Source organism: Polypterus senegalus, chromosome 9, assembly GCF_016835505.1.
Source record: "Polypterus senegalus isolate Bchr_013 chromosome 9, ASM1683550v1, whole genome shotgun sequence".
Taxonomy (NCBI): Eukaryota; Metazoa; Chordata; class Cladistia; order Polypteriformes; family Polypteridae; genus Polypterus; species Polypterus senegalus.
In genome coordinates this window covers 176,378,361-176,403,344 of record NC_053162.1, presented here as the reverse complement: position 1 = coordinate 176,403,344, position 24,984 = coordinate 176,378,361, and the positions used below count along the sequence as shown (strand labels likewise).

The window sequence follows — 24,984 nt, the reverse complement described above, 5'->3', positions numbered from 1 at the left end:
GTGTTAGTGTCCATCCATGGCCGACGCCTGCTCCACAACAGACAAGTAAAGCTGTCAGCTCCGAATATCCCTTTTAGGCTAGCAGGCACCCCTTCTACGTGCACCCAACCATCCTTTTTACGGAGTCTTCCTTGCTTTAACGCTGGTTATGTTATTTTTAAAATGTTACCTTTTTTTTCATAACTTCTTTAACACACTACTTCTCTGCTGCGAAGGTATTTTGTATATATGTGTATATATATACAGTGGTGTGAAAAACTATTTGCCCCCTTCCTGATTTCTTATTCTTTTGCATGTTTGTCACACAAAATTTTTCTGATCATCAAACACATTTAACCATTAGTCAAATATAACACAAGTAAACACAAAATGCAGTTTTTAAATAATGGTTTTTATTATTTAGGGAGAAAAAAAATCCAAACCTACATGGCCCTGTGTGAAAAAGTAATTGCCCCCTGAACCTAATAACTGGTTGGGCCACCCTTAGCAGCAATAACTGCAATCAAGCGTTTGCGATAACTTGCAATGAGTCTTTTACAGCGCTCTGGAGGACTTTTGGCCAACTCATCTTTGCAGAATTGTTGTAATTCAGCTTTATTTGAGGGTTTTCTAGCATGAACCGTCTTTTTAAGGTCATGCCATAGCATCTAAATTGGATTCAGGTCAGGACTTTGACTAGGCCACTCCAAAGTCTAGCTGCCTAATAATTCTGCACACCTTGATATAGGGTGTTGATCTCCTTAGGCCACACCCTCCCTCATTACACAAATACACATCACCTGACGTGCTTAAATCCAATAAGCATTCAAGTTAATACAGCTTGGAGTTGGAATATACGCATAAAAATGATGATATGGTCAAAATACTCACTTGCCTAATAATTGTGCACACAGTGTATATGTGTGTGTGTGTGTGTGTGTCTGTGGTGGGTTGGCACCCTGCCCGGGACTGGTTTCTGCCTTGTGCCCTGTGTTGTCTGGGATTGGCTCCAGCAGACCCCCATGACCTTGTGTTTGGATTCAGCGGGTTGGAAAATGGATGGATGGATGTATATGTATGTACTGTATATATATATATATATATATATATATATATATATATATATATATATATATATACTGTATATATATATGTGTGTGTATGTATTTGTATATGTATGTATATATATATATATATATATATATATATGTGTGTATGTGTATATGTACTTTTACAGTTTGGTTCCAGCGAGTCACACACTATTACTCAGTCCTTTATCTCTCTTCAGCCGCCTCCACTCCTCCCTCGCAAGCTCCATCTTCCTCCTCCCAACTCCGGCTCCTCGAAGGAAGTGAGGCGCCCCCTTTTATCACGCCCCAGATGTGCTCCAGGTGCTTGGTGATGGTCTTCCGGCAGCACTTCCTGGTGTGGCCGAAATGCTGCCCTTGCACCTGGAAGCACTCCGGGTGTACACAGTTCCCGGTGTGGCGGAAGTGCTGTCCTCCAGGGATCAGGAACCATCCAGGAAGCCCCTTCTCTGGGCCATGGTCTCCCACCGGGTTGAGCTGCCAAGCTCCGTATCCGTGGCCCTTGATAGAAACCAGGAGGGCTGCCCTCTTGCGTCCAGGGAAGATATTCCACCTCTCCCGGGGCTACCTTGATCCAGGCGTCCCGGTGGGGCAAGATCCCTGGCCGTCTGCCACAATACATATAATCCAGTACACTGAATACGCCATCTGTAATCAAAGAAATCAAATGAATCAAAAGAATCAATTCCCCTAAACGGGTAGTTTGAAAGAATCGAATCAGTAAAGTGAATGTAAATGCCCATCATTACTATACAAATTTAAATAAATATTCCTGGAAGAGTGCAAGAAGAAGTCAGCCACAACTACAGCTCAACGCAGCCGCCGTAATTCAGGATTCAACCCTCTAAGGTGTCTGCGTCTGCCAGGTGGTGTTTGTCTGTCACATTAGCACCCGATGGTCAGAGAGTTACACCCCCTCTACCGACGATTCACCAACCACATTGCAGCACTCACTAGAGCCCACCCTCTCAAATATGACAGATGTAAATGACGGTTTTCACTTCAGGCAATATTTTGTGTTGTGTGCAGTGTCACTGAAATAAAAATATAAAGAAATAACCAACGGAAAGCACTTATTTCATGACAGACTGAATGATTTAAGCTCACATATCATGTTATCCTTATTTATGTACTCTTACATTTCACAGTGCATTTATTTATTTGCGTATTTATTTAATTTTGGTCCTAAATATTCCTCAGTGCTTTCATCAGTACAACAATCAATTAGTTACACACCAATAAATCCGCAAATGCATCAATCAACCGGCCAGCCAAACAACCAGTGAGTCACCTCAGAGTTTTCCTTCATTTTAAATCCTGGCTTTACTAAGAAAAGATGAATGCAACACAAACATGGATAAGCAAATACAGTGGGCCGTGTAAAGGCGCTATATGTAAGTGTGATATCAGTTCATCCCCGATTACCAAGGTTCTGGACAGGGAGATGTTTGTGTCTCTCTGACTTTGTAACTTATATAGCGCCTTTCTCTCTTCTCTCTCTCCAGCTTGTAACTGCAGCTCAGCGGGGTCCATCACTTTGGAAAGAGGCTGCCACCTGGAGACGGGACAGTGCCCTTGCCTGAATCTGGTGGCCGGACGAGATTGTGGTCAGTGTGAAATGGGCTCCTTCAACCTGCAGCCTGGGATCGGCTGCCAGAGGTGGGCTACAAAGTGTTATGTTGGGGTCAACGAGCTGCGGTCAGTCCACAAAGGACATAGTGTAGTACACGTTACATAGAGAGCTGTAGAAAACATCTAGAAATGAGGAATTGGTAAAATGAAGTCCATCACGTTATATAGCAGAGCCGAGCCCAGTGATAAGGTGAAATGGCCATGAGGACAGAAAAAACAAAGAAAACAAAAAACAAAATCTGCAGGGGTTCCACTGCCAAAAGACCACCCGGCCCCCACTGGGAGTTCTACCTAACATTAAAGTCCTTACATCCCTCCTCGTTGTTTCTGGGCTTCGTCTGAGAGGATTCAACGCAGTGGGTCTCGTGGACAGCCGGGGTACCAACTTCATTCCAGCCTCACAGGTGGCTGCACAGGACGTTGATCGGGTGGTGACACAAATCGCCACCACAGAAGAACCAGTAAAGTAAAAGTGGAGGTTAGTAAAGATAGCAAACCCCAGAAGAATACACCTATATAGTCTATTATGAGCAAAACTAAAATGTAGCAACAAAAAAGCCAAATTAAACCAACAGGGTTTGAACAGTTTTTAAAAAATGTTCCACAGTGTTAGCCTGGTGAATTTCTACTGGTAAAGTATTCCAGATTTTAGGTGCATAAACAGCAAAAGGCCCCCTCACTACTTCTTTTATACTTAGGAATGATAAACAGACCACCATTAGAAGATCCAAGCAGGGCCACCGAGAGAAAATCCGGGCCCCGGTGCAAAGAAGGTGTGTGGGCCCATCCATCCAACCATCATCCAACCCGCTATATCCTAACTACAGGGTCATGGGGGTCTGCTGGAGCCAATCCCAGGCAACACAGGGCTCAAGACAGGAAACAAACCCTGGGCAGGGTGCCACACACACAAAGCACAATTTAGGACCCCAATGTACCTAACCTGCATGTCTTTGGACTGTGGGAGGAAGCCCACGCAGACACGGGGAGAACATGCAAACTCCACGCAGGGAGGACACGGGAAGCGAACCCAGGTCTCCTAACTGTGAGGCAACAGCGCCACCCTCTGTGCCACTGTGCCACCTGGTGTGTGAGCCCTTACACAAAATTCTACACTCATCCATCCATCCATTCATTATCCAACCCGCTATATCCTAACTACAGGGTCACGTGGGTCGGCTGAAGCCAATCCCAGCCAACACAGGGGACAAGGCAGGAAACAAACCCTGGGCAGGGTGCCAGCCCACCGCAGTCTACACTCATTTATGTGTATATATTATTATTTATTTCTAACAATCGTAGATTACATTGATACATTTAGATAAGTATGTATAGGCCTTCTATTGCTTTATGCTCACTCAAAGCTTCGCAGTCTTGTATGCGAAAGTTCTCGCGCCATTCTTTGTCTTAGTTTGTAAAGACGTCTCCTTCTCGAGATAACGACACGTTTCTTTGTATTATCCTCCTTTGGCACTTGTTTAGTTTCTCGACTGTTCACAACGGTTCACTTAATCCGCTTTCCCCAATTTGTGGTGTCTCAGAACGCGGCGACTACGTGACGTACTTGTTTGCCAGCTGATGACTTTTTTCTCACTGTGCCCGGAACCTCCTCCTCATCATCACTTCCCACCGAGCGGGGAATACCCTTGTAGACCATGTGACTTCACTCCCAGGGCGACCTTCATGAATGTCTCTTACGTTATAAACTGTTAGTAACCTATGACCCACGTGCCTTTTTAATTTTGAAACTAAACAGACTTGCAAAATTAAAAAAATTCAAATAAAAATTAAATGAATTAAATCAATAAATGTCCCTCCATTATCCAACCCGCTATATCCTAACTACAGGGTCACAGGGGTCTGCTGGAGCCAATCCCAGGGCATAAGGCAGGAAACAAACCACAGGCAGGGTGCCAGCCCACTGCAGGGCACCACACACCCACATACCAAGTACACACCAGGGACAATTTTGGATCACCAATGCACCTAACCTGCATGTCTTCGGACTGTGGAAGGGAACCCACGCAGACACGGGGAGAACATGCAAACTCCACACAGGGAGGACCCAGGAAGCGTACCCGGGTCTCCTAACTGTGAGGCAGTAGCGCTACCACTGCGCCACCGTGCCGCCTCAATAAATAATTGTTCAAATTATAATAACAATTATGGGACATATTGGGCTTCATAGGCCCCGGAACGATGTATCAGCTGCACCCCCCTCTCCTCGGGCCTGAATCCAAGGTTACGATTTGGGGTGTAAGGGGACAGGCATTCCTATATATAGGAAGGACCAAAAGAGTCTAAGGCTTTATACACCATTAGTAGTATTTTAAAGTCAATTCTAAAGGACACGGGTAACCAGTGTAACGACGCCGGGACTGGCGTGATGTGCTCACATTTTCTTTTTCTAGTTAAGATTCTGGCTGCTGTATGCTGCACTAATTGCAACCAATCGACTCCTGTCTTAGGTGGTCCTGTTAGGAGTTCATTACAGTAGTCTAGTCAACTAAAATCAAAGTATGACCTCAGTTTTCAGTATCTTGTAACGTTATAAAAGGTCTAACTTTTGCTCTGTTTCTTAAGGGAAAAAATGCAATCTTAGTAGTCTGGTTGCTGGTCAGAGTCCATGATTACCCCTAAATTCTACATTCAAATCCCACATGGGCAGTGCTAGGCTGGCACTTGAACCCCAGACTCTGTCCGAATGAATGTTTTCTCTTACATACATTTGAACAAACTGACCATTCAACCCAACAAAACTCACCCTTGTGCCACCATGCTGCCCACATTTAAGACCACCTCAATTTGATTCACTCCAAGTTATACCAAATTAAAAAATTATAATTACAAAAATTACAAAATGAAATGAATAGCAGAAATTGAAATACGTTCAGCTGAGGATTAGATTGCATTTAATTCCAATAAACTGGGTACATTTAAATAATAAAATGCAGGCATAAATTACATTTTTATTCATTGCTGTTGCATAACAAGAGCCATGAGGTTAAATGAATGAAACAAGCTAAACTTAAGAAAATTTAAATTGAATTTGTTTTACTTGTAAGAATTATAAAGTTAGCCATAATGACTGAAAATAACTGCATTTAATTTTATAAATGCCCTGAAATAAAACTAAATGAATCTTCTGTAATTGAACTTAATTCCAACTGCACAATGTGAGCCAATGCAACATCTCCTTTGAGTGCATTTCAATGAACCAGCTGGAGGGCACGTCTTCCCCGTGTCCCCCGGGCACAACACAGTCCCCAAAGTACCACCAAACAACCACACACTTTCTTCTTCTTCTTCTTTACCACCACTCCTCCTCCAAGCTTCGTCCACCTTCCACCCGACTCTGGCCAATAAGTGGTGGTTGCCGGCCCCTTTTATAGCCCACCCGGGCTGATCACCTGTTTCCGGTTGCACTTCCGGGTGGGGCTGAAGACTCGTTCCAGCCGGGCTCAGGAACCCATGCAGCACCCCCGACGGCCACCCCAGATCCCAACCGGGCTGTGGAGGACTCCATCTCCCATGGAGCCCTGTGGGAAGCTGAGGCACCACCGTCAACCAGGGTGGCTGCCACCAAGTGTCCCGGGGGAGGTATTGAGCAGCCCATGGTTGCTCCCCCGGAACATATGTAGAAGGGGTGTCCTGGCCGGTCATGGGACCCGTCCGTCCTCCACAATATATATATATATATATATAAATATATATATTGTCACACATGTGCGATTAGGAGGCAGTCAAAGAGCCTATAGGTGAGTGAAACATCGCAAGATAAGGGGTTGTCACATGGTGCTTACCTGAACTCTCTTTTTTGCCAACAGACATCAAGAAGAAAAATAATACGGCCACTTCCGGATTCCAAGATGGCCGCGATAACGTCACTTCCGGCCACCATCAATTACGTCACTTCTGGCTCATCTCCAATGACGCAGTTTCCATTTCCGCCTCCACGTCAACATTGCCAACCACTTCCTGTCACATGTCTTTGGTTTCCAGTATATAAACGCCATCTTGTTCAGTAAATGGGATTCACTGTGTAAAATACTTTGAATCAGCTTTTTTCTTTAATTGTCTGGAAGACAATATACGGGGACGGTCCCCAGAACTTTGTTTTGTCAAGTGTGAAGAGTCATTTTTTATTACAATATATATATATTACACGCCTGAAAATCACTAAGCATTAGAACACTCTGGACGAGAACAGGCCATTCAGCCCAACAAAGCTTGCCAGTCCTCTCCACTTATTTCTTCCAAGGAAACATCAAGTCAAGCCTTGAAAGTCCCTAATGTCTTACTGTCTACCACACTACTTGGTCGCTTATTCCAAGTGTCTATCGTTCTTTGTGTAAAGAAAAACTTCCTAACATTTGTGCGAAATTTACCCTTCACAAGTTTCCAGCTGTGTCCGCGTGTTCTTGATGAACTCATTTTAAAAGAACCGTCTCGGCCCACTGGATTAATCTTTCCTCGTAATTCAACCCCTGTACTCCTGGAATCACCCTAGTCGCTCTTCTCTGGACCTTCTCTAGTGCTGTTATGTCCTTTTTGTAGCCTGGAGACCAAAACTGTCCCCAGTACTCCAGATGAGGCCTCACCAGTGTGTTATAAAGCTGAGCAGAACCTCCTGTGACTTGTACTCCACACATCAAGGTGCTATATAACCTGACAGTCTGTTAGCCTTCTTAATGGCTTCTCAACACTGTCTGGTAGTCAATAACTTAGAGTCCACTACGACTCCTAAATCCTTCTCATAAGGTGGACTCTCGATTTTCAGACCACCCATTGTGTATTGTCTATGACTCCCAGGTCCTTCTCAATGGAGACCCAAACTGCCCCAGTACTCCAGATGAGACCTCACCAGTGTGTTATAAAGACTGAGCAGAACCTCCTGTGACTTGTACTGCACACATCAAGGCGCTATATAACCTGACAGTCTGCTAGCCTTCTTAATGGCTTCTGAACTCTGTTGGGAAGTTGATAGCTTAGAGTCCACTATGACTCCTAAATCCTTCTCATAAGGTGGACTCTTGATTTTCAGACCACCCCTTTGTGTATTCAAACCTCACATTTTTACTTCCTGTGTGTAATTCTTTACATTTACTGACATTAATATTTCATCGTCCACAAATCTGCCCAAGTCTGTCTGCTATCCAAGTCCTTCTGAAATGACATAATGGATTCCGAATTATCTGATAATCCTATCTTGGTATCATCCGCAAACTTAACCAGCTTGTTACTTACATTCCTATCTAAATCATTTATATATATTAAAAATTGCAGCAGCCCCCGCACTGACCCCTGCTGCTCACCACTCAGTTCTGATGAGGTTCCTCACACCATCACCCTCTCCTTCCTGTGTCTGAGCCAATTCTGCACCCATTTACACACCACATCCTGAACTCCCACTTCTTTTAGCTTGATGCCCACCCTCTCATGTGGCACCTTATCAAATGCTTCCTGAAAGTCCACATAAATAATCTCATCTGCTCCACTTGCTCGTTTCCTTTTGTTGCCTCCTCATAGAATTCCAGCATGTTAGTAAAACACAACCTCTCTCTTCTGAAGCCATGCTGACTGTTCAGAAAAAAGCATGTCACATTTACTATTGGCACTGTGACTTTCTGGCTCAGTCGTTATGGTGGCCCTTATGAGAGCCAGCTCTGTATGAAGCGTTAACAGGTATGCAGAGTTTTGTCGTTTTTTCCATTCTCTCTTGGTACATAAAACAGAAGATTTCAGACAGATGAGTGTCTCTTCTGTTTGTTTGTTTGGTTCTTTATTCGTCGTCACTGCGCTATATACACTTTATGTCCAGATGGGCACTCATTGGCCTTCATCCACACAGAGACGTCACTACGACTAAACCAGTTTGAGGGGTGAGTCCCTGGCCAGGTCACATTACGTGTCACAGACTCTCTAAGATTATGTAAATGAAGGCTACGACTGAAGATGGCTGGAAACTTCTCATAACGAGCCATAGTCTTAAGGTCGTCTCATCATGCAAGGATACCATCAAGACAGGGCATCCGGGGTCAAAACGGCATTCTTTATGATGTTTGAAAGATGAGGTGTGGGGTGTGCCATTAGTGACCCGCTACTTCCGCTTTAGGACAGAGCAGGTGGTGCCAACTGTTATTCTGTTGAAAACCCACCAGGTAGCCCCTTGGCCATGTGTGTGAATGTGCCCTACAATGGCATGCCTTGTGCCCACTGCTACCAGGGCAGGTTCTGCACTTTGTGACACTGAATTCAATGGGTTTGTAAAGGTCACTCTGCACGTGTTTTGTTTGGGGTGAAAGGCTCTATATAACTTGTTTAATTTTAACTCTTTAAATATTATATTGTGCATTGAAGTGTTTATTATGAAAGGTGCTATAAATCTTTTTGGTGGGGGAAAAGAACTGATTTTTTAATGTGGTGCAGAGCTTCCTGCATCCTGAATTCACATCCTGTGCCCACAGCTGTTGTCCATGTGGGGTTTGCATGTCCTCTCATGACCGGTGGCTCCAGGTTTACTCCCACTTCCCAAAGATACTTGACAACTTTAAATTTGCCCCTCGTTAGATGATAGACTGGCACACAAAGGAATGTTTTCTGCCTTGTGCCCAGTGCTGCCATGATTGGCTCAGCCCTCCCTGCTGCTAAATTAAATTAAGCGAGTTTGAGGATGTGATTGTTATAAGCACATAGAGATTCATAAAATTATCGTGGGTTGGAATAAACCAGGCAATAATATTTATTTAACACTTTAAGCAGTTACTGTTTGGTACAGTCAGCCTGGCATCTACATCTATTGATTTTATTCTTTTTTTTTAACCCAAGGCCACCCTGCCTGCTTAAATCACTCGACATGTGTCCTCCCCACAGGTGTAACTGCAGTCTGATTGGCTCTTTGTCGCCTGCCTGCCATCCCATCTCCGGGCAATGCCAGTGCCAGCCAGGAGTTGAAGGCCTGAAGTGCACAGTTTGCCGGAGAGGATTCTTCAGCTTCTCTTCTCGGGGCTGCAGAGGTGAGTGTGTGCAGGATGTGCAGGAGGCTCCAGTCTCTCGAGTTCTGATTTACTTTGGGAGGACTTCATTAAATGTAACACCTACGAACACATCTTCCCATGACGGGTATTTGAAACCCAGGGTACGTACAGCCACCCTATCCCCGACACAGACAGGCAGCACACAGTTTATTTATTTACACACGGTGAAGCACAAGCCCCTGACACAGTCCTTCTGCCGCTAGTCCTTTCATCTCCGGTCCTCCTCAAGAGCTTCATCTTCCTCGTGGTGACTGGCTCCTTTTATAGGGCACCCGGAAACAGTCCAGGTGCCCAATGAGCTTCTTTCACACCTGGAAGTGCTGCCAAGTAGGGCCCTGTAAAAGTCCAGACGTCCCCTGGCGGTGGCCACGGACCCCAGCAGAGTTGAGCTTCCATGTTCACAACCTGAGGCCCTTCTGGAAACCAAGGGGGCTGCCCTCTGTCTGTCTGGGGGAGAAACGGGCTTGAAAATACTCTCTCCCCAGGTCCTTCCGTACTCGGGGACTACAAATGACTGAAATCATTGATGTTAAGTAGAAAACCTTGTGACAGATAGGGGGCGCTGTCGTCCCCTTGAACCCTCAGACAATACGTCAGACACCAAGTCCAATTATTATTTATTTTGTAATAATACTGTGCACAAAGCACCCTACACTCCACAATACTCATATAATAATACACAATACTCAATAAACCAATCCTCCAACTCCCAGACGCGTTGCCACCCTTCCACCCAGCTCAGCTCAACTCTGGGATCTCCCACAGTCCTTTAAATAGTCCTTGACCCGGAAGTGCTTCTGACCCCTCAGTCCATGTGACTATCCAGCACTTCCGGATCAGGTGAAATCAGCCCGGAAGCACTTTATTTCTTCCAACCATGTGACTGGGATGTACTTCCGGGCTGTATGGAAAATAAACGTCTCTGTGCCTTCCTGCAGCGTCCCCTGTCGGCCCCGACGTTATCCAGCAGGGCTGTGTATTAAAACTCCAAAGTCCATGATGCCCTGCTGGAATTCAGGGCATCTCCACGTTGCAGGGAAGGCTCCATCTGGCGGCTTGGGAGTCTTGGCCGGGATAAACTGAGGTCCCAGACATCACTACCGGACATCTCATGTGTTTTTTTAAAGGAGCTCAGTAACAACAACAGCATTTATTTCTATGGCACATTTTCATTCAAGGGCGGCACGGTGGCACAGTGGCAGCGCTGCTGCCTCGCAGTTAGAAGACCTGGGTTTGCTTATCCCTGCGTGGAGTTTGCATGTTTCCTCCCACAGTCCAAAGACATGCAGGTTAGGTGCATTGGTGATCCTAAATTGTCCCGAGTGTGTGCTTGATGTGTGTGTGTGTGCCCTGCCCGGGGTTTGTTTCCTGCCTTGCTCCCTGTGTTGGCTGGGATTGGCTCCAACAGCCCCCCGTGACCCTGTGTTAGGATACAGCGGGTTGGATGATGGATGGATGGATTTTCATACATATCAAAGTGCTTTATAAGATGAACTAAGAGAAGTTTATAGAAAATAAGATTAGGCAATGATAAGTAACAAAGAATAAAGTGAGGCCTGATGACTGGGAGGACAGAAAAAACAAAATCTGCAGGGGTTTCAAGGCCACGAGACCACCCAGCCAGCCCTGTGGTGTTATGGGTCCACAGCTCACTGAGCAAAGGCCATTTTTAAATAATCACCGCACCCGAGGTGGCTTCGTGAGGGGGGGGCGATGTTGTAGCGAGCCGCGGGGCAGTCGTCGATGTGGGCGTTTCTCACCGTGTGCACAGGTGAGGAACTGCCCACATTCGTGATCGCTCCCGTGGCTAATGCTACAGCTGTGATGGCCCCTCACGTTATAAAAAAGAAGCGCAAGTGGTTGAGGGGGGTGAAAGGAAACGATTGGAGAGAAAAGGAAAAGGAAAGAAAGGAAAAGAGGACGGAGGTTACAGGGAGCGAGGAAGCATGCGGTGCAGGAGAGACAGACACGCGGTGCGTGCGTGTGGTGAGCGCGCGATCGAGCGCTCGTGGGCAGCTGTAAGGAAGCTGGGTGTTAGGCCAACACCCAGACGTTTGAGTTGATGTTGCTCCCGCTGAGTGACCAGGTAGCAGGAGTGCTTAGAGGAAAGCGACGAGCCGCAGAAGGCCGCGGAAAGGCAGCGGAAGTCGGGAGGCTTGGTGGTGGAGTCCCAATGTGTGCGTCCTGGTCATTGGTGGACATCAAGTCTCGGGGACTGGGATGAGTGCCATACCGGAGCCAGGGATCGGGAGGTCTCCAGTCTCGCGAAAGTGTAGAGGAGGGCAGCTGCAGAGAGCGTCTTGCCTGCTGCTTGGCCCAAACGGGATAAGCAGGTGAGACGCTAATAAACGATGCACCGGATTTGTTGTTGTTTTAAAGACTGCTTCCATGAGAAGATTTTAACCTCTGGTTTTAAAGGATTGTGTTTTTTTTCCTAGTGTTTTAACCTCCACGTTCTTTTAATGGATTATTTATTTGATTAAGAAAGAACTGCACTTTATGAACACTGTTTTTTTTTGTTGACTGTTTTTAATAAAAGCACTGTTTTCACTTTTAACCATCCCCTTGTTCAGATGCTCAATTATTTGCCTTCACTGACTAGCTCTCTCGGTTTCATTATCGACGGTGTTGGGTTCAAGGGTTCCCAAACAGCCATGGGAGCGTGGAGCCAGAACCCACATCGTCACAAGCCCCCACTGGGCATTCTACCTAACATTAATGATCTCAATCAATCTTCATGGTTTTCAGGCTTCACTTGAAAGAATGTAATGATGATGATGGTCATGTGGACCTCTGACCTTCAATCCATCAGTGTAGGGACTGCATGGTGCCCTGATCGGGTGGTGGGGGCGCAGATCGCCAACCATAGAAAACTGGTAAAAGAACAGCAGACTTGCACATTGATGTCCTGCAGCCCAGACTTTGGCAACACAAAGGTGACAGATGTCCAACCATTGATTTGGTCATTGTGCTGCTACAGCAACCTGTTTTAATATTGCTATTAGACTGTTTGGTACATTCCCAAAATCATCCCCCCGCTTTTTTAATTTAATACATATTGGTATGTCCCTCGCTCCCTTTTTGCTACTGGTGCTGCTTTAGCCTTAGCTTTACCTTCCACCATATTGTATTTTAGGTTAAGGAAATTATCATCCGGGTGACACAGTGGCGCAGTGGGTAGCGCTGCTGCCTCGCAGTTAGGAGCCCTGAGTTCACTTCCCAGGTCCTCCCTGCGTGGAGTTTGCATGTTCTCCCCGTGTCTGCGTGGGTTTCCTCCCACAGTCCAAAAACATGCAGGTTAGGTGCATTGGCGATCCTAAATTGTGCTTGGTGGGCTGGCACCCTGCCCAGGGTTTGTTTCCTGCCTTGCACCCTGTGTTGGCTGGGATTGGCTCCTGCAGACCCCCGTGACCCTGTAGTTAGGATATAACAGGTTGGATAATGGATGGAAATTATCGTCCTTTTACCTTCAATGGTTTTCACGTCCTAATCTTCTTGCCAGAAATCTACATTAAAGTATATGGATTCTCAGCCTTGACTTTCTTGGTGAATAAAGCTACCTGTCCACGTTCAGTACAACCAGCAGGGCGACACACGCTCAGTATGGACTGGGTCTTAGGAGAGAAGCCTCGCTAATTCGGCGTTCGGAAATCATTTATTTATGTATTTGATTATTTCTTTGCGTATTTATTCATTTGGTTCCTTCTCATCTCTCCACAGCTTGCAACTGCTCTCCTATGGGCTCCGTCATCATGCAGTGTCACAACAATGGAACCTGCGTGTGTCGCCAGGGCTTCACGGGATACAAGTGTGACCAGTGCCAGGTCAACTTCTTCAACGACAGAACAACTCACCAGTGTGAAGAGTGTCCTGTGTGTTATGGCCTGGTTCTCCATGAAGTAAGTGATGGTTTTGGAGAGGTTGAGGTGGGGACCCCCCATTCTGTTCATGGGAGATGCTAGCTTCATTACTAATTAGGGACTTAGTCCACCTTCTCTGTTAATGTCTTTACCTCAACATACAGTATGTGTTTGTGTTTGACATAAGCATGGAGCTGGTGGGTGGGTCAGGGGGGCGTTGTGTCTCATGTAGTGTTCACAATGTCAGGTTTCAGTTGGTTACCCTGTGGAGTTTTCATGCAGTCAATGAGGATTGGTAGATCTGCAGCTGGACTGGATGCCCAAGATTAGGGGTTAAGCCCCCCGCCTTCTAGCAAAGCCACTGGTTCTGCTTCTGTTTCAGTTGGGTTTAGATCCTGATGACAGTAAGGTCTTCTTGGAAAAGGATGGCAAAATGGTATCTGGTGCAGTGACACGCATGACAAAACAGTTCTGTTGAGAGACTGAAATTACCTTCAACGGGGGACGTAGATGGACAGCCACCCACACATTCACACCAGCCAGGCTACTTCTGGCCGGCCAGTTGCACAAAATTACTGGTAATGTGGCGAGACAAAAGCACAAGATAAAGGGTGTGGGGAACCCCTTATATTAAAGGGGCACAAAAGCTGTAAAATAAAACAGGTGGCACAGGACTAAGATGAGACATCTTGAAACAGTCAATCGGGCTGCCCAAGATGGCGTCGTTTCCTCTTAAGATGGATTCTGGGAGGAAGAGGTGAGTCCTGGTGGTCTGACCCCAGAAATGACGTCAAAGTTGGAGAGGAGAAGAGAGAATGTTATTACACAGTGCCCCCTTGTGTCTCTGTGGTAAATTACACTCACACAAGCCTCTAGGTTGTTCCCCAAGCACACGCGGGTGGGTAGCACTGCGGTGTCACAGATCCACAGACTAACTGGACTGGTCACTGTCATCTTGAAATCTGCATGTTCTCTTCTTGACATTTGTCTGCCACGTAGCAATGATGTGCCAGCTGGGTTCATTTTGTGGTACTTTATTTTAATATGAGTGGGGTCCAGTGGCTGTGGGGCATCAGTTGGCTAAGAGAGATCTACTGATCTTGACTTTGCTGACGATGCTGTGATCTTCAATGGCGGCTCTGATGGGGGCTCTCAAGGGAATGGGTGAAGAGTCTGAGTGTCCTGATAAAAACTAAGATGACCTCTTGGGCACGGCCATCAGCAGGGTGTCTGTCTGAGGAGAGAGTGTCGACCTCGTCATTGAGAGGTTTACTTACCTCAGCGGTGACATTCATCTCTCTAGTGACTCTTCCTATGAAGTCAGTGGATGGATTGGGAAGGCATAGGGGGTCATGAGGTCAATAGAAAAGGGGTGTGTGGCGCTCCTGATATCTCTGGAAAAGGACGACGGTCCAAGTCTTTAGAATCCTGGTGCTTCCTGTTTCTGAGATGCTATCCAGTGACCTGAGGTGAAGACTGGACTCTTTTAGTGTCTCTTCAGAGGGTCCTTGGGTGCCACTGGTTTGACTTTGTGTTGCTCATGGAGTCCCGAATGAGGCACAAGACCTGCACTGTGAGGAAGTGTCAGTTACGGCACTATGGCCATGTGGCGCAATTACCCGAGGGTGATCCGGCTCACAGGACCCTCATTTTTGAGGACCAGAGTGGCTGGACCAGGCCAAGAGGACACCCACAAAACACCTGGCTGCAGCAGATAGAGGGTCATTTCCAAAGGGTGACAAATGAACTTGTCACTCGTGAGCCAATTGTAGTACCCTTCAGCACTGGACAGGGGTCCGCATGGGCACTCTGACTCCTTCTCTCATGGCTACCGTTAAGTTCTTCAGCAGTTTGTGGTACAGTGGCTCTTCTGTGGGATTGGACCAGATGGGCTAGCCATCTGTCCCCACACATATCAATGAGCCTTGGGTACCGTGACTCAGTTGTCATTCCTTGGACCAGTTTTGGTAGGTGCTAAGCACTGCATACCAGTAACACCTCACAAGACCTGCCAGTTTGGAGATGATCTGACCCAGTCATCTAGCCATCACAATGTGGCCCTTGTGAAATTCACTCAGATCCTTACACTTCCAATGTATCAACTTCAAGAAATATCTCTATACTTGCTGCCTAGTATATCCCACCCCATGACAGATGCCACTGTAATGAGACAATCAATGGTCTTCACTTCACTGCTCAGTGCTTTTATTGTTTCAGCAGATCAGTGTATTTGCACCAAATAAAATGAAAGACTGGAAAGTGAAATCCTTTTTTTGGGTTTGCCGTTGTTTGTGTGGTCTTAACTCCTCTGGTGGCCTCATCATAAGTTCATCTCATTGCCTTTTTGGCATGGGATTCATGAACGCAGTGATGCACCTTCTGTTGGAATGATAAATGCAACAAATATGTCACTGCCATAAACCCTTTAGTAAGGGGTTCATAAAAGCGTTACTTTTAAAAGAGTTAATGTTTGTGATGCGCCATCTGTTGGAGTGTCTGATACAATGCACATGCCTTTGTTATATGCCATTTGGTATTTGATTTATAAAAGCAGTTTTGGTTTCTGATGCACCATCTGTTGGAGTGTCAAATTCAATGCATTCTATTACTAAAACTGTTTGTGATGAACCATCTTTTGGAATGACAGAGACAAAGCAACCAGACAGACACACAGAAAGTAATCATTTAATTAAGCTGAATAGCTAAATAATAGGACATTATTCTCTGTCCTGTTTGTTCTCTCGTTCTATCCTGTATCCTGAGGGCACAGGTGTAATGTGTGGTGTAACAAATAAATGCTAAAAGTCTGTGATTAAAGACATTTTGCTTAGGTCTACACATTAAAGAGTATTAAGGGGAAAACAGGGTCACCTGTATGACAAATCAAATGTACAATCTCACAAAAGTGACCTATATTTGACACCCGCTCTGATCGTGTCCCCCATATCAACCAACCAGAACTCATTCTTTTTAAAAGTTTTTATTGAGGTTTAATTGAGAGGGTTATGATTGTCTCTGGTGGGCTGGCGCCCTGCCCGGAGTTTCTTTCCTACCTTGCGCCCTGTGTAGGCTGGGATTGGCTCCAGCAGAACCCTGTGACCCTGTAGTTAGGATATAGCAGGTTGGATAATGGATCAATCAATCAATCAATCAATCAACATTTATTTATATAGCACATATTCATACAAAAAAATGTAACTCAAAGTGATTTACAAAATGAAGAATAGAAAAATAGAAGACACAATAAAAAATAAACATAAGTCAACATTAATTAACATAGAATAAGTAAGGTCCGATGGCCAGGGTGGACAGAAAAACAAAAAACTCCAGAGGCTGGAGAAAAAATAAAATCTGTAGGGTTCCAGACCACGAGACCACCCAGTCCCCTCTGGGCAATCTACCTAACATAAATCAAACAGTCCTCTTTGTATTTAGGGTTCTCATGGAAGGACCTGATGATGATGGTCACATAGACTTCTGGCTTTCAGTCCATCAATGTTGGTGCATCAGGATGCTTTGAGTAGGTGGTGGTGGCGCAGGCCAGGAAAAAGAAACAGAAGAGAGAGTAGAGGTCAGTATGGATTTTGGAGCCACTATGAATAGTTATTATGATGAATCGAACATACAGAGTATCAGGATTAAGTTAAAGTGAAGTTATAAAAAGGCCATGTTAAAGTAATGTGTTTTCAGCAGTGTTTTAAAGTGCTCTACTGTATCAGCCTGGCGAATTCCTATTGGCAGGCTATTCCAGATTTTAGGTGCATAACAGCAGAAGGCCGCCTCACCACTTCTTTTAAGTTTAGCTTTTGGAATTCTAAGGAGACACTCATTTGAAGATCTAAGGTTACGATTTGGGATATGATGTCAGACATTCCGATATATAAGATGGGCGAGATTATTTAAGGCTTTATAAACCATAAGCAGTATTTTAAAGTCAATTCTGAATGACACAGGCAACCAGTGTAGTGACATCTAAACTGGAGAAATGTGTTGGATTTTCTTTTCCTAGTTAGGATTCTAGCAGCTGCATTCTGCACTCGTTGCAAGTGATTTATGTCTTTTTTGGGTAGTCCTGAGAGGAGTGCGTTACAGTAATCTAGTCGACTGAAAACAAAAGCGTGAATTAATTTCTCAGCATCTTTCAATGATATAAGAGGTCTAACTTTTGCTATGTTTCTTAAGTGAAAAATGCTGTCCTAGTGGTCTGATGAATATGCGATTTAAAATTCAGATTACAGTCAACGGTTACCCCTAAGTTTTTTACTTCCGTCTTAACTTTTAATCCTAGTGCATCAAGTTTATTTCTGATAACCTCATTGAATCCATTATTGCCAATTACTAAAATTTCAGTTTTCTCTTTATTTAGTTTGAGAAAATTACTATTCATCCATTCAGAAATACCAGTAAGACATTGTGTTAGTGAATCGAGAGAGTCGGAGTCATCAGGTGCTATTGATAAGTACAGCTGTGTGTCATCAGCATAGCTGTGGTAGCTCACGTTGTGCCCTGAGATAATCTGACCTAACGGAAGCCTGTAGATTGAGAATAACAGCGGACCCAGGATAGAGCCTTGTGGAACACCATATGATATCATGTGTCTTTGAGATGATTACCACAACTAACAAAGATTTTTCTCCCTGCCAGGTAGGATTCAAACCAATTTAAGACACTGCCAGAGAGGCCCACCCATTGACTAAGGCGATTTCTAAGAATATTGTGATCAATGGTGTCAAATGCAGCACTCAGATCTAAGAGGATGAGAACAGATAAATGGCCTCTGTCTGCATTTACCCGCAAGTCATTTACTACTTTAACGAGTGCAGTTTCTGTGCTGTGATTTGTTCTAAAACCTGACTGAAATTTATCAAGAATAGCATGTTTATTGAGGTGGTCATTTAACTGCATAATGACTGCCTTCTCTAGAATTTTACTTAAGAAGGGCAGGTTAGAGATGGGTCTAAAATTTTCAAAGAGCTGAGGGGTCAAGATTATTTTTCTTGAGCAGCGGTTTAACTACAGCAGTCTTAAGACAGTCTGGGAAGACCCCCGTATTTAATGACGAATTTACTATGTCAAGAATATTGTCAATTAGCACGCCTGATATTTCTTTGAAAAACCTGGTTGGTATTGGGTCAAGGGCGCAGGTGGAGGGTTTCAGTTGAGAGATTATACTATGTAATTCAGGTAAATCTATCCTGGTGAAAGCATTTAATTTGTTTATAACGGAGTACCGGGGCTTTGGAGGTTCTGCAGTGTTGGGGAGATATACTATGTTATCTCTAATATCATTAATTTTTTGATTGAAAAATACAGCAATGTTCTCACAGGTTTCACTGGAAGTATTCTGGGGGCATTCCTTTGAGTTACCTGGGTTTAACAGACAGTCAATTGTAGAAAATGGATGGATGGTTATGATTGTGGGGGTTAAAGTGATATGGGGTGTGTGCCTGTACAGCTGATTAAAACTTGGATTTTGTTTAATACGCATTTATTTCTCTCCCATGAAGTCCCGTTTGCGAGCAGGGACCCAGGGTGTGTCCAGGTAGATCTAAACTGCACCTGCTTAGACAGAGGAAAGACTGATGAATGGGACGATATTTTACTGTACGTATTATTGCTTGGTTGACGCCTTTCTCCAAGCTGACTTGCAACATGTGAGATGTACGGTGGTCCTGAAGTGCAATGTGTAAAAACAAAACGAATTCGCAAAAGTCAATCAGAATACACAAAAACAAGTTGATAAAATTCAAAAGCAAATCAGAAACAACAAATACAAATGGAGCCGCACACAAACTAAACAGCAACTGCGCAAACAAAATTGGAGGCGTGGAAACATAAAGAGTAGCACGTAACCCAAATCGAAGCAGAAAAAACAGTGAGAGCTAAACATAAAACACGATTCGACCCCAGCTTTTCAACGCGTGGTGTGTTGGAAGCGAGAACGCTGAAAAGAGATCTCCTATCTTTTTTATATTTTAGCAGAAAAATTTTTATTTTTTTTGAGCACTCTCTGCCGGAGCAGTGCTTAAAGTATTGCAAACATATTTCAATATTTTACATTGCAAGTGAAGGTATATCTTAATGCTGATTGCACTCCATCCATTTTCTAACCCGCTGAATCCAAACACAGGGTTATGGGTGTCTGCTGGAGCCAATCCCAGCCAACACAGGGCACAAGGCAGGAACCAATCCTGGGCAGAGTGCCAACCCACCGCAGGACACACACAAGGGCCAATTTAGAATCGCCAATCCACCTAACCTGCATGTCTTTGGACTGTGGGAGGAAACCCCCACAGACACGTGGAGAACATGCAAACTCCACGCAGGACCCGGGAAGTGAACCCGGGTCTCCTAACTGCGAGGCGGCAGCGCTACCACTGCGCCACCGTGCCGCACTCCCCATTGAAAACTATTTGATATTGGCATCAATTCAGTTTGTTTTTGCGTATTCTGATTTGTTTTTGCATGATTTATTTTGTTTCCTGCAATGCGTAAAAACAAATTAAATCACGCAAAAACAAATCGGAATAAACAAAAACAAATCGAGAAAGTGCAAAAGCAAATCAGAAACAACAAATGCAAATGGAGCAGCACACAAACTAAACAGCATCTGCGCAAACAAAATTGGACACGTGAAGACATAAAGAGCAGCACGTAACCCAAATCGAAGCAAAAAAAACAACGAAAGCTAAACGTAAAACACGATTCGATCCCAGCTTTTCAACGCGTGGTGCGGTGGAAGCGAGAACGCTGAAAAGTAAAAGAGATCTCTTATTTTTTTTAAAAAAGTATTTTACCAGAAAATTTTTTTTTTTTTTTTTTAGCACTCTTTGCCAGAGCAGTTTTTAAAGTATTCCAGACATATTTCAATATTTTGAATTGGAAGTGAAGCTATAACTTAATGCCGATAGCACTCCCCATTGAAAAATGTTTGATATTGGCCTTTTTCAATTTGTTTTTGCGTATTCTGATTTGTTTTTGCACGATTTCATTTGTTTGTGCTCATTACATGGCCCAAAAAAATAAGGTGATGATTCACACTTAATATTTTCAATCTGAACCAATATAATTCTTTTTATCTTATTGAACCCACAATTTTTATGTTGAGGCAAATCATTTAGAGTGATTGGGTGCAATTCACTTGTTTTTATACTGAAGTAAATCTATTTCTTAACTTGTTACAATTTAAAATGGTTTATTGATCGTAACCTGTTTTCATGCTATTAGAAATATTATGAACATAACACATTCCAAAGCTGTACTTTTTACATTTATTTAAATATAGTGCAAATACACAAGCATTTTGCAGTGTAAATCTTAAATATACAACAAAAAATTATTAAACGTTTCTACAGCTTTCTTGAAAGTAGGTTTTATTGCGAGTTCTTACACATAAAACTAGCAGGAGTACCCGGCGTTGCCCGGGAATCTATAACTGTTGGATTTCCCAAATGAAAGAAACAGAAAATAGAAATAGAACAAACAGTTTTCTGATTCACATTTTATTGTAAGTTCGTCCACTTTGGATTGTGTCTGCTGTGGCGTTTGAGACGCCCTTGAAATAGACTTTTCTCTGGCATCTGAAGTGGACCGTGGCATTGTACGTCTTTTCTTCGGTGGCATGGGTATATTCGCGTAAAGCAGGAGAATTCTAATGTGTTACATGGTATTACGTACGGAATACGCACCGCAATGAGAGTAGTTTACTTTATTTACACTACGCCGGAAAGCGAACAAATCATAGACATATATAGATTGACGCCGCATTCGCTGTGTTGCCCAGTCGACACGATACATCAGCGGGTCCGCCATACTGCGACTGGCAAAAGTGCCATTTGAACTAACACTGTACACGCAGACGTGGAAACTGGGTTTTCTGATGAAAAAACAATAACGTTTAAAACAGTATCGTTAACATACAACAGATTTTGTCGAATCGTTTAAATGTAATTATTTATATCCATCTATGCACTAATAAAGGCAATTATTAAATACTACTACTAATACTAATACTAATAATACTAATAATAATAATAATAATAATTGTAACGACCGGTGGTTGAGTATTGAAGTTCTCGGAGCCGAACTCTACTGCGCACTTCCCCCAAGCTGGTCGGCCAGCGGAATGCCAGCGCCATTGCACGTAGCTGTGCCTAGCTCATTAAGCAAGCAAGCACTCGTGTCCCATACACCGCACGACTCCGAGTGTCTCCATACATAATTGCATAGATGGAATCTAGCAACACACAGCTCTGTCCTTTTGTATCTCTTTATTAGAGCAGATAGTCAGAAACAAAGCTCAAGCTAAACACACTGCAAGGCCATTGTCAAGGTCATTCATAGAAACATCCCTCTCACTGATGGTAACTTGTTACACTTACTTATACCTGGGCTTCAAATGACCCAAGCCCACCCAAGCAACCGAAACATAAACACATGTAACATTTATAGAACAGGAAATCAATTACCTTGCTTGCCCAGTACAAACAGTAAACGTTACAGAAATATACCCACAACGCACCACGCTGTCAGCGCTGCCTGCCGGGTCATTACATTATTATTATTATTATTATTATTATTAAATAATTCCTCCCATATAAGTAACATTTCTTGGACTGCCTTCTTCCATCTCCGAAACATTTCTAGACTTCGTCCTGTTCTTACACAACACAGTGCTGAAGTATTGGTTAATGCCCGAGTCACCTCACGTATAGATTACTGTAATGCTATTCTATCTGGCATCCCACAACAACGTAGGCCTATCCATCGCTTACAACTTATTCAATATTCTGCTGCCAGGATAATAACCTGCTGTTGTAAATCCACTGAACATATCGCACCTCTTCTCTCTCAACTTCACTGGCTCCCTGTTAACTACAGAACACAATACTAAATCCCGCTCTGAACATTTAAAGCTCTCCACACCTCACTGATCTCCTACAGACTGACACTCCACTCACTCACTCAGATCCTCGTCTGCAGCTCGACTTTCTGTACCGCACATCAGACTCAGTGCTATGGGAACTCGAGCGTCTCTCATTGTGCTCCACAACTCGGGAATTCTCTTCCCTCTCATATCCGTCAGCTCGATTCAATAACACATTTTAAAACTGCCCTCAAAAACTTATCTTTTCAAACTGGCATGCCAATTGTGAATTTTGCACTGTTACTGGCAGTTTTCTGTGTTTGTTTGCTAATTATTGATGTTTGATTTATCATTATCTTGTTTGATTTGTACTAATGTTGTTTAATTTTATTTTAAGGTGACTTTAAGTGCTAAGATAATAAAATGGTTCAGCCTTACCTATGAAATGTAATCCCTCGGGATCCGGTTTGGAGCGTACAGCGGTTTGTACAATCCCAAGCAGCACATGCATGTGGCATCTTTATCCATTACTTCACTCCACAGCAGTGCCACCCGCAATGTGGTGGCGACGTTGACGTACGATGGTGGTGGTCATGCGGCGTTTAGTAATTCTGTTTCTATGGTCTCATACTTGGACACTTCAGCCATCTCTTGGCAATTTAAAGAAACATAGCGACTGGGAGCCGATCGAATCGGCTACAAATTCTACGTTTGTGAAATCCATACTTCCTCTGCAAAGAATTATTTGTTCTTTCAAGTCCTTGAAATGATTTTGTTATCTTGGCACTGATTTGTGCTTAAGATAGACCTTTTCGGCCGATGTAATGAAGAGCTTCCTGTTTAAACGGGGCTGCGAGACGTGAACTCAGCTCTCCGGCGCACCTCATTTGATTTTTTCCGGCAACAAATTTTCAAAACAAACCGTATTTTTACGACTAATCAGAGTCGGAGTAATAATTATGTTGGAGTGGTCAGTTTAGATCTGAGATCGGCTAAAATTTAAACAGTGACCATTGTTAATACCCGGCCGTCATTACTCAGTTTGCCAACAGATGTCAGAAGGACGGATGCCAAAACCGAACTGCCCAAAGATAGATTTCGACGTACCAAGCAAAGGGCGATACGTTCTAAATTACTTACGGTTCCGGAGCTGTCGAAGGGTTTAAGTCAGTCGACGATGTTAGTCCTGGAAAGTACGCTCCACCAAACCAACGTTCCAAAAACCAACCGAACTTACTGATATCTGCTCGAACCAACACCGACTTACTACACTCGGCCGTCCAGCGGCGTCACTGAAGCATTCGAACATTCTTAGCCAATCATGCAATACTGCGTCCGCGTTTGCCACGTGATGTTCTAACTACAGAGGCAGAGTCCCATTGCGTGGTTCTCTTGTATTGAGTCGAGGTACTGACGCGAACACCATACATAAAGAAACTATCAAATTATATATAAGAATTAACAGTTGAGAAACAGGGTTACTTACCAGAAATCCTCCGTTATAAAAGTCTGCAGCTGAAAATGACCAGACCTGTAAAGCCATGTCCACTCCACTCAGGAAAGTGTTCTTCTTTTCTGGCAGTTGGAAAGCCAGCACACTGGAAAGTTCAACCAGAAGAATAAACAAACACCAAAACAGACACACACACACAACCGAAAATACAGTATTAGGTTAACTGAAATAGGATTTTTGTGTTTATTCCCTCCACCATAACTTACTTTGGTGCAAACATTTTTTTTTACTTTGATTGAGATCTAAAAACCAAATCTTTCAAGTTACAACACTAAATGGCTAATCTTAAGTTGCTTGAAAGAGAACATTTACGTTGAATGAACAACATCAATGTTATACTTTTTTCAGTGATATAAGGGACGTCTGGCAGCCCTTTGCAAGATGACTTTAATAAAGTATCTATCTATCTATCTATCTATCTATCTATCTATCTATCTATCTATCTATCTATCTATCTATGAAAGCAGGGGATTGGATAGAAAAATGGCTGTCGGGTCACCACTGGGTATCCTTTATGCTACGGACACCACCCCACGCCCTAATGGCCGGCCTTGGTCTTCTGTTCACAGGCAGATAAGCTGAAAGGCAAACTGCAGCGAGTGGAGCGGCTGCTGCAGACCTACGAGTGCCGACACTGGAGAGGCTTCGACGAGCGCCTGTTGCAGGGGGATTCGCCGCAGAGCAATTCGCTGGAGGATCTGCTGGCGGTGCAAGGTGATGAGTGAGCGAGCAGCCTAATCCTGCGCTTTGCAGTGTTTCTGTTGACAGATTTGACTAAACGATCTTGTCAAAGTTTTCATCTCTAAGGTTTTTTTTTTTTTTTCTTTTGCAAGAGGTACAAAAAAAGTCAGTGCATTAAATAAGGCAAAGAAAAAGAATGAGAAAATGATTTCTTTTTTCATTCAAGCATCACAAAGCTGACCAGAGCCTTTCATGATAATAAACCAGGGAGTTAAAGCAGGGAGCAGCACAAACTCTCCTGAGGACGGACCACCTCTGCACCTTCTAA

At 43.9% G+C, this 24,984-nt stretch overlaps 1 protein-coding gene across 1 annotated transcript in view; it reads left to right on the top strand.

Annotated features, from left to right (window-relative positions):
* The window catches only part of lamc3 (laminin, gamma 3), a 220,913-nt gene that overhangs the window by 156,017 nt on the left and 39,912 nt on the right, over window positions 1-24,984 (top strand). The window contains exons 15-18 of the mRNA XM_039764395.1: window positions 2,573-2,726; window positions 9,573-9,715; window positions 13,457-13,635; window positions 24,545-24,689. Of these exons, the coding sequence (XP_039620329.1) occupies window positions 2,573-2,726; window positions 9,573-9,715; window positions 13,457-13,635; window positions 24,545-24,689 (621 nt within the window). The remainder of the gene's footprint in view (window positions 1-2,572; window positions 2,727-9,572; window positions 9,716-13,456; window positions 13,636-24,544; window positions 24,690-24,984) is intronic.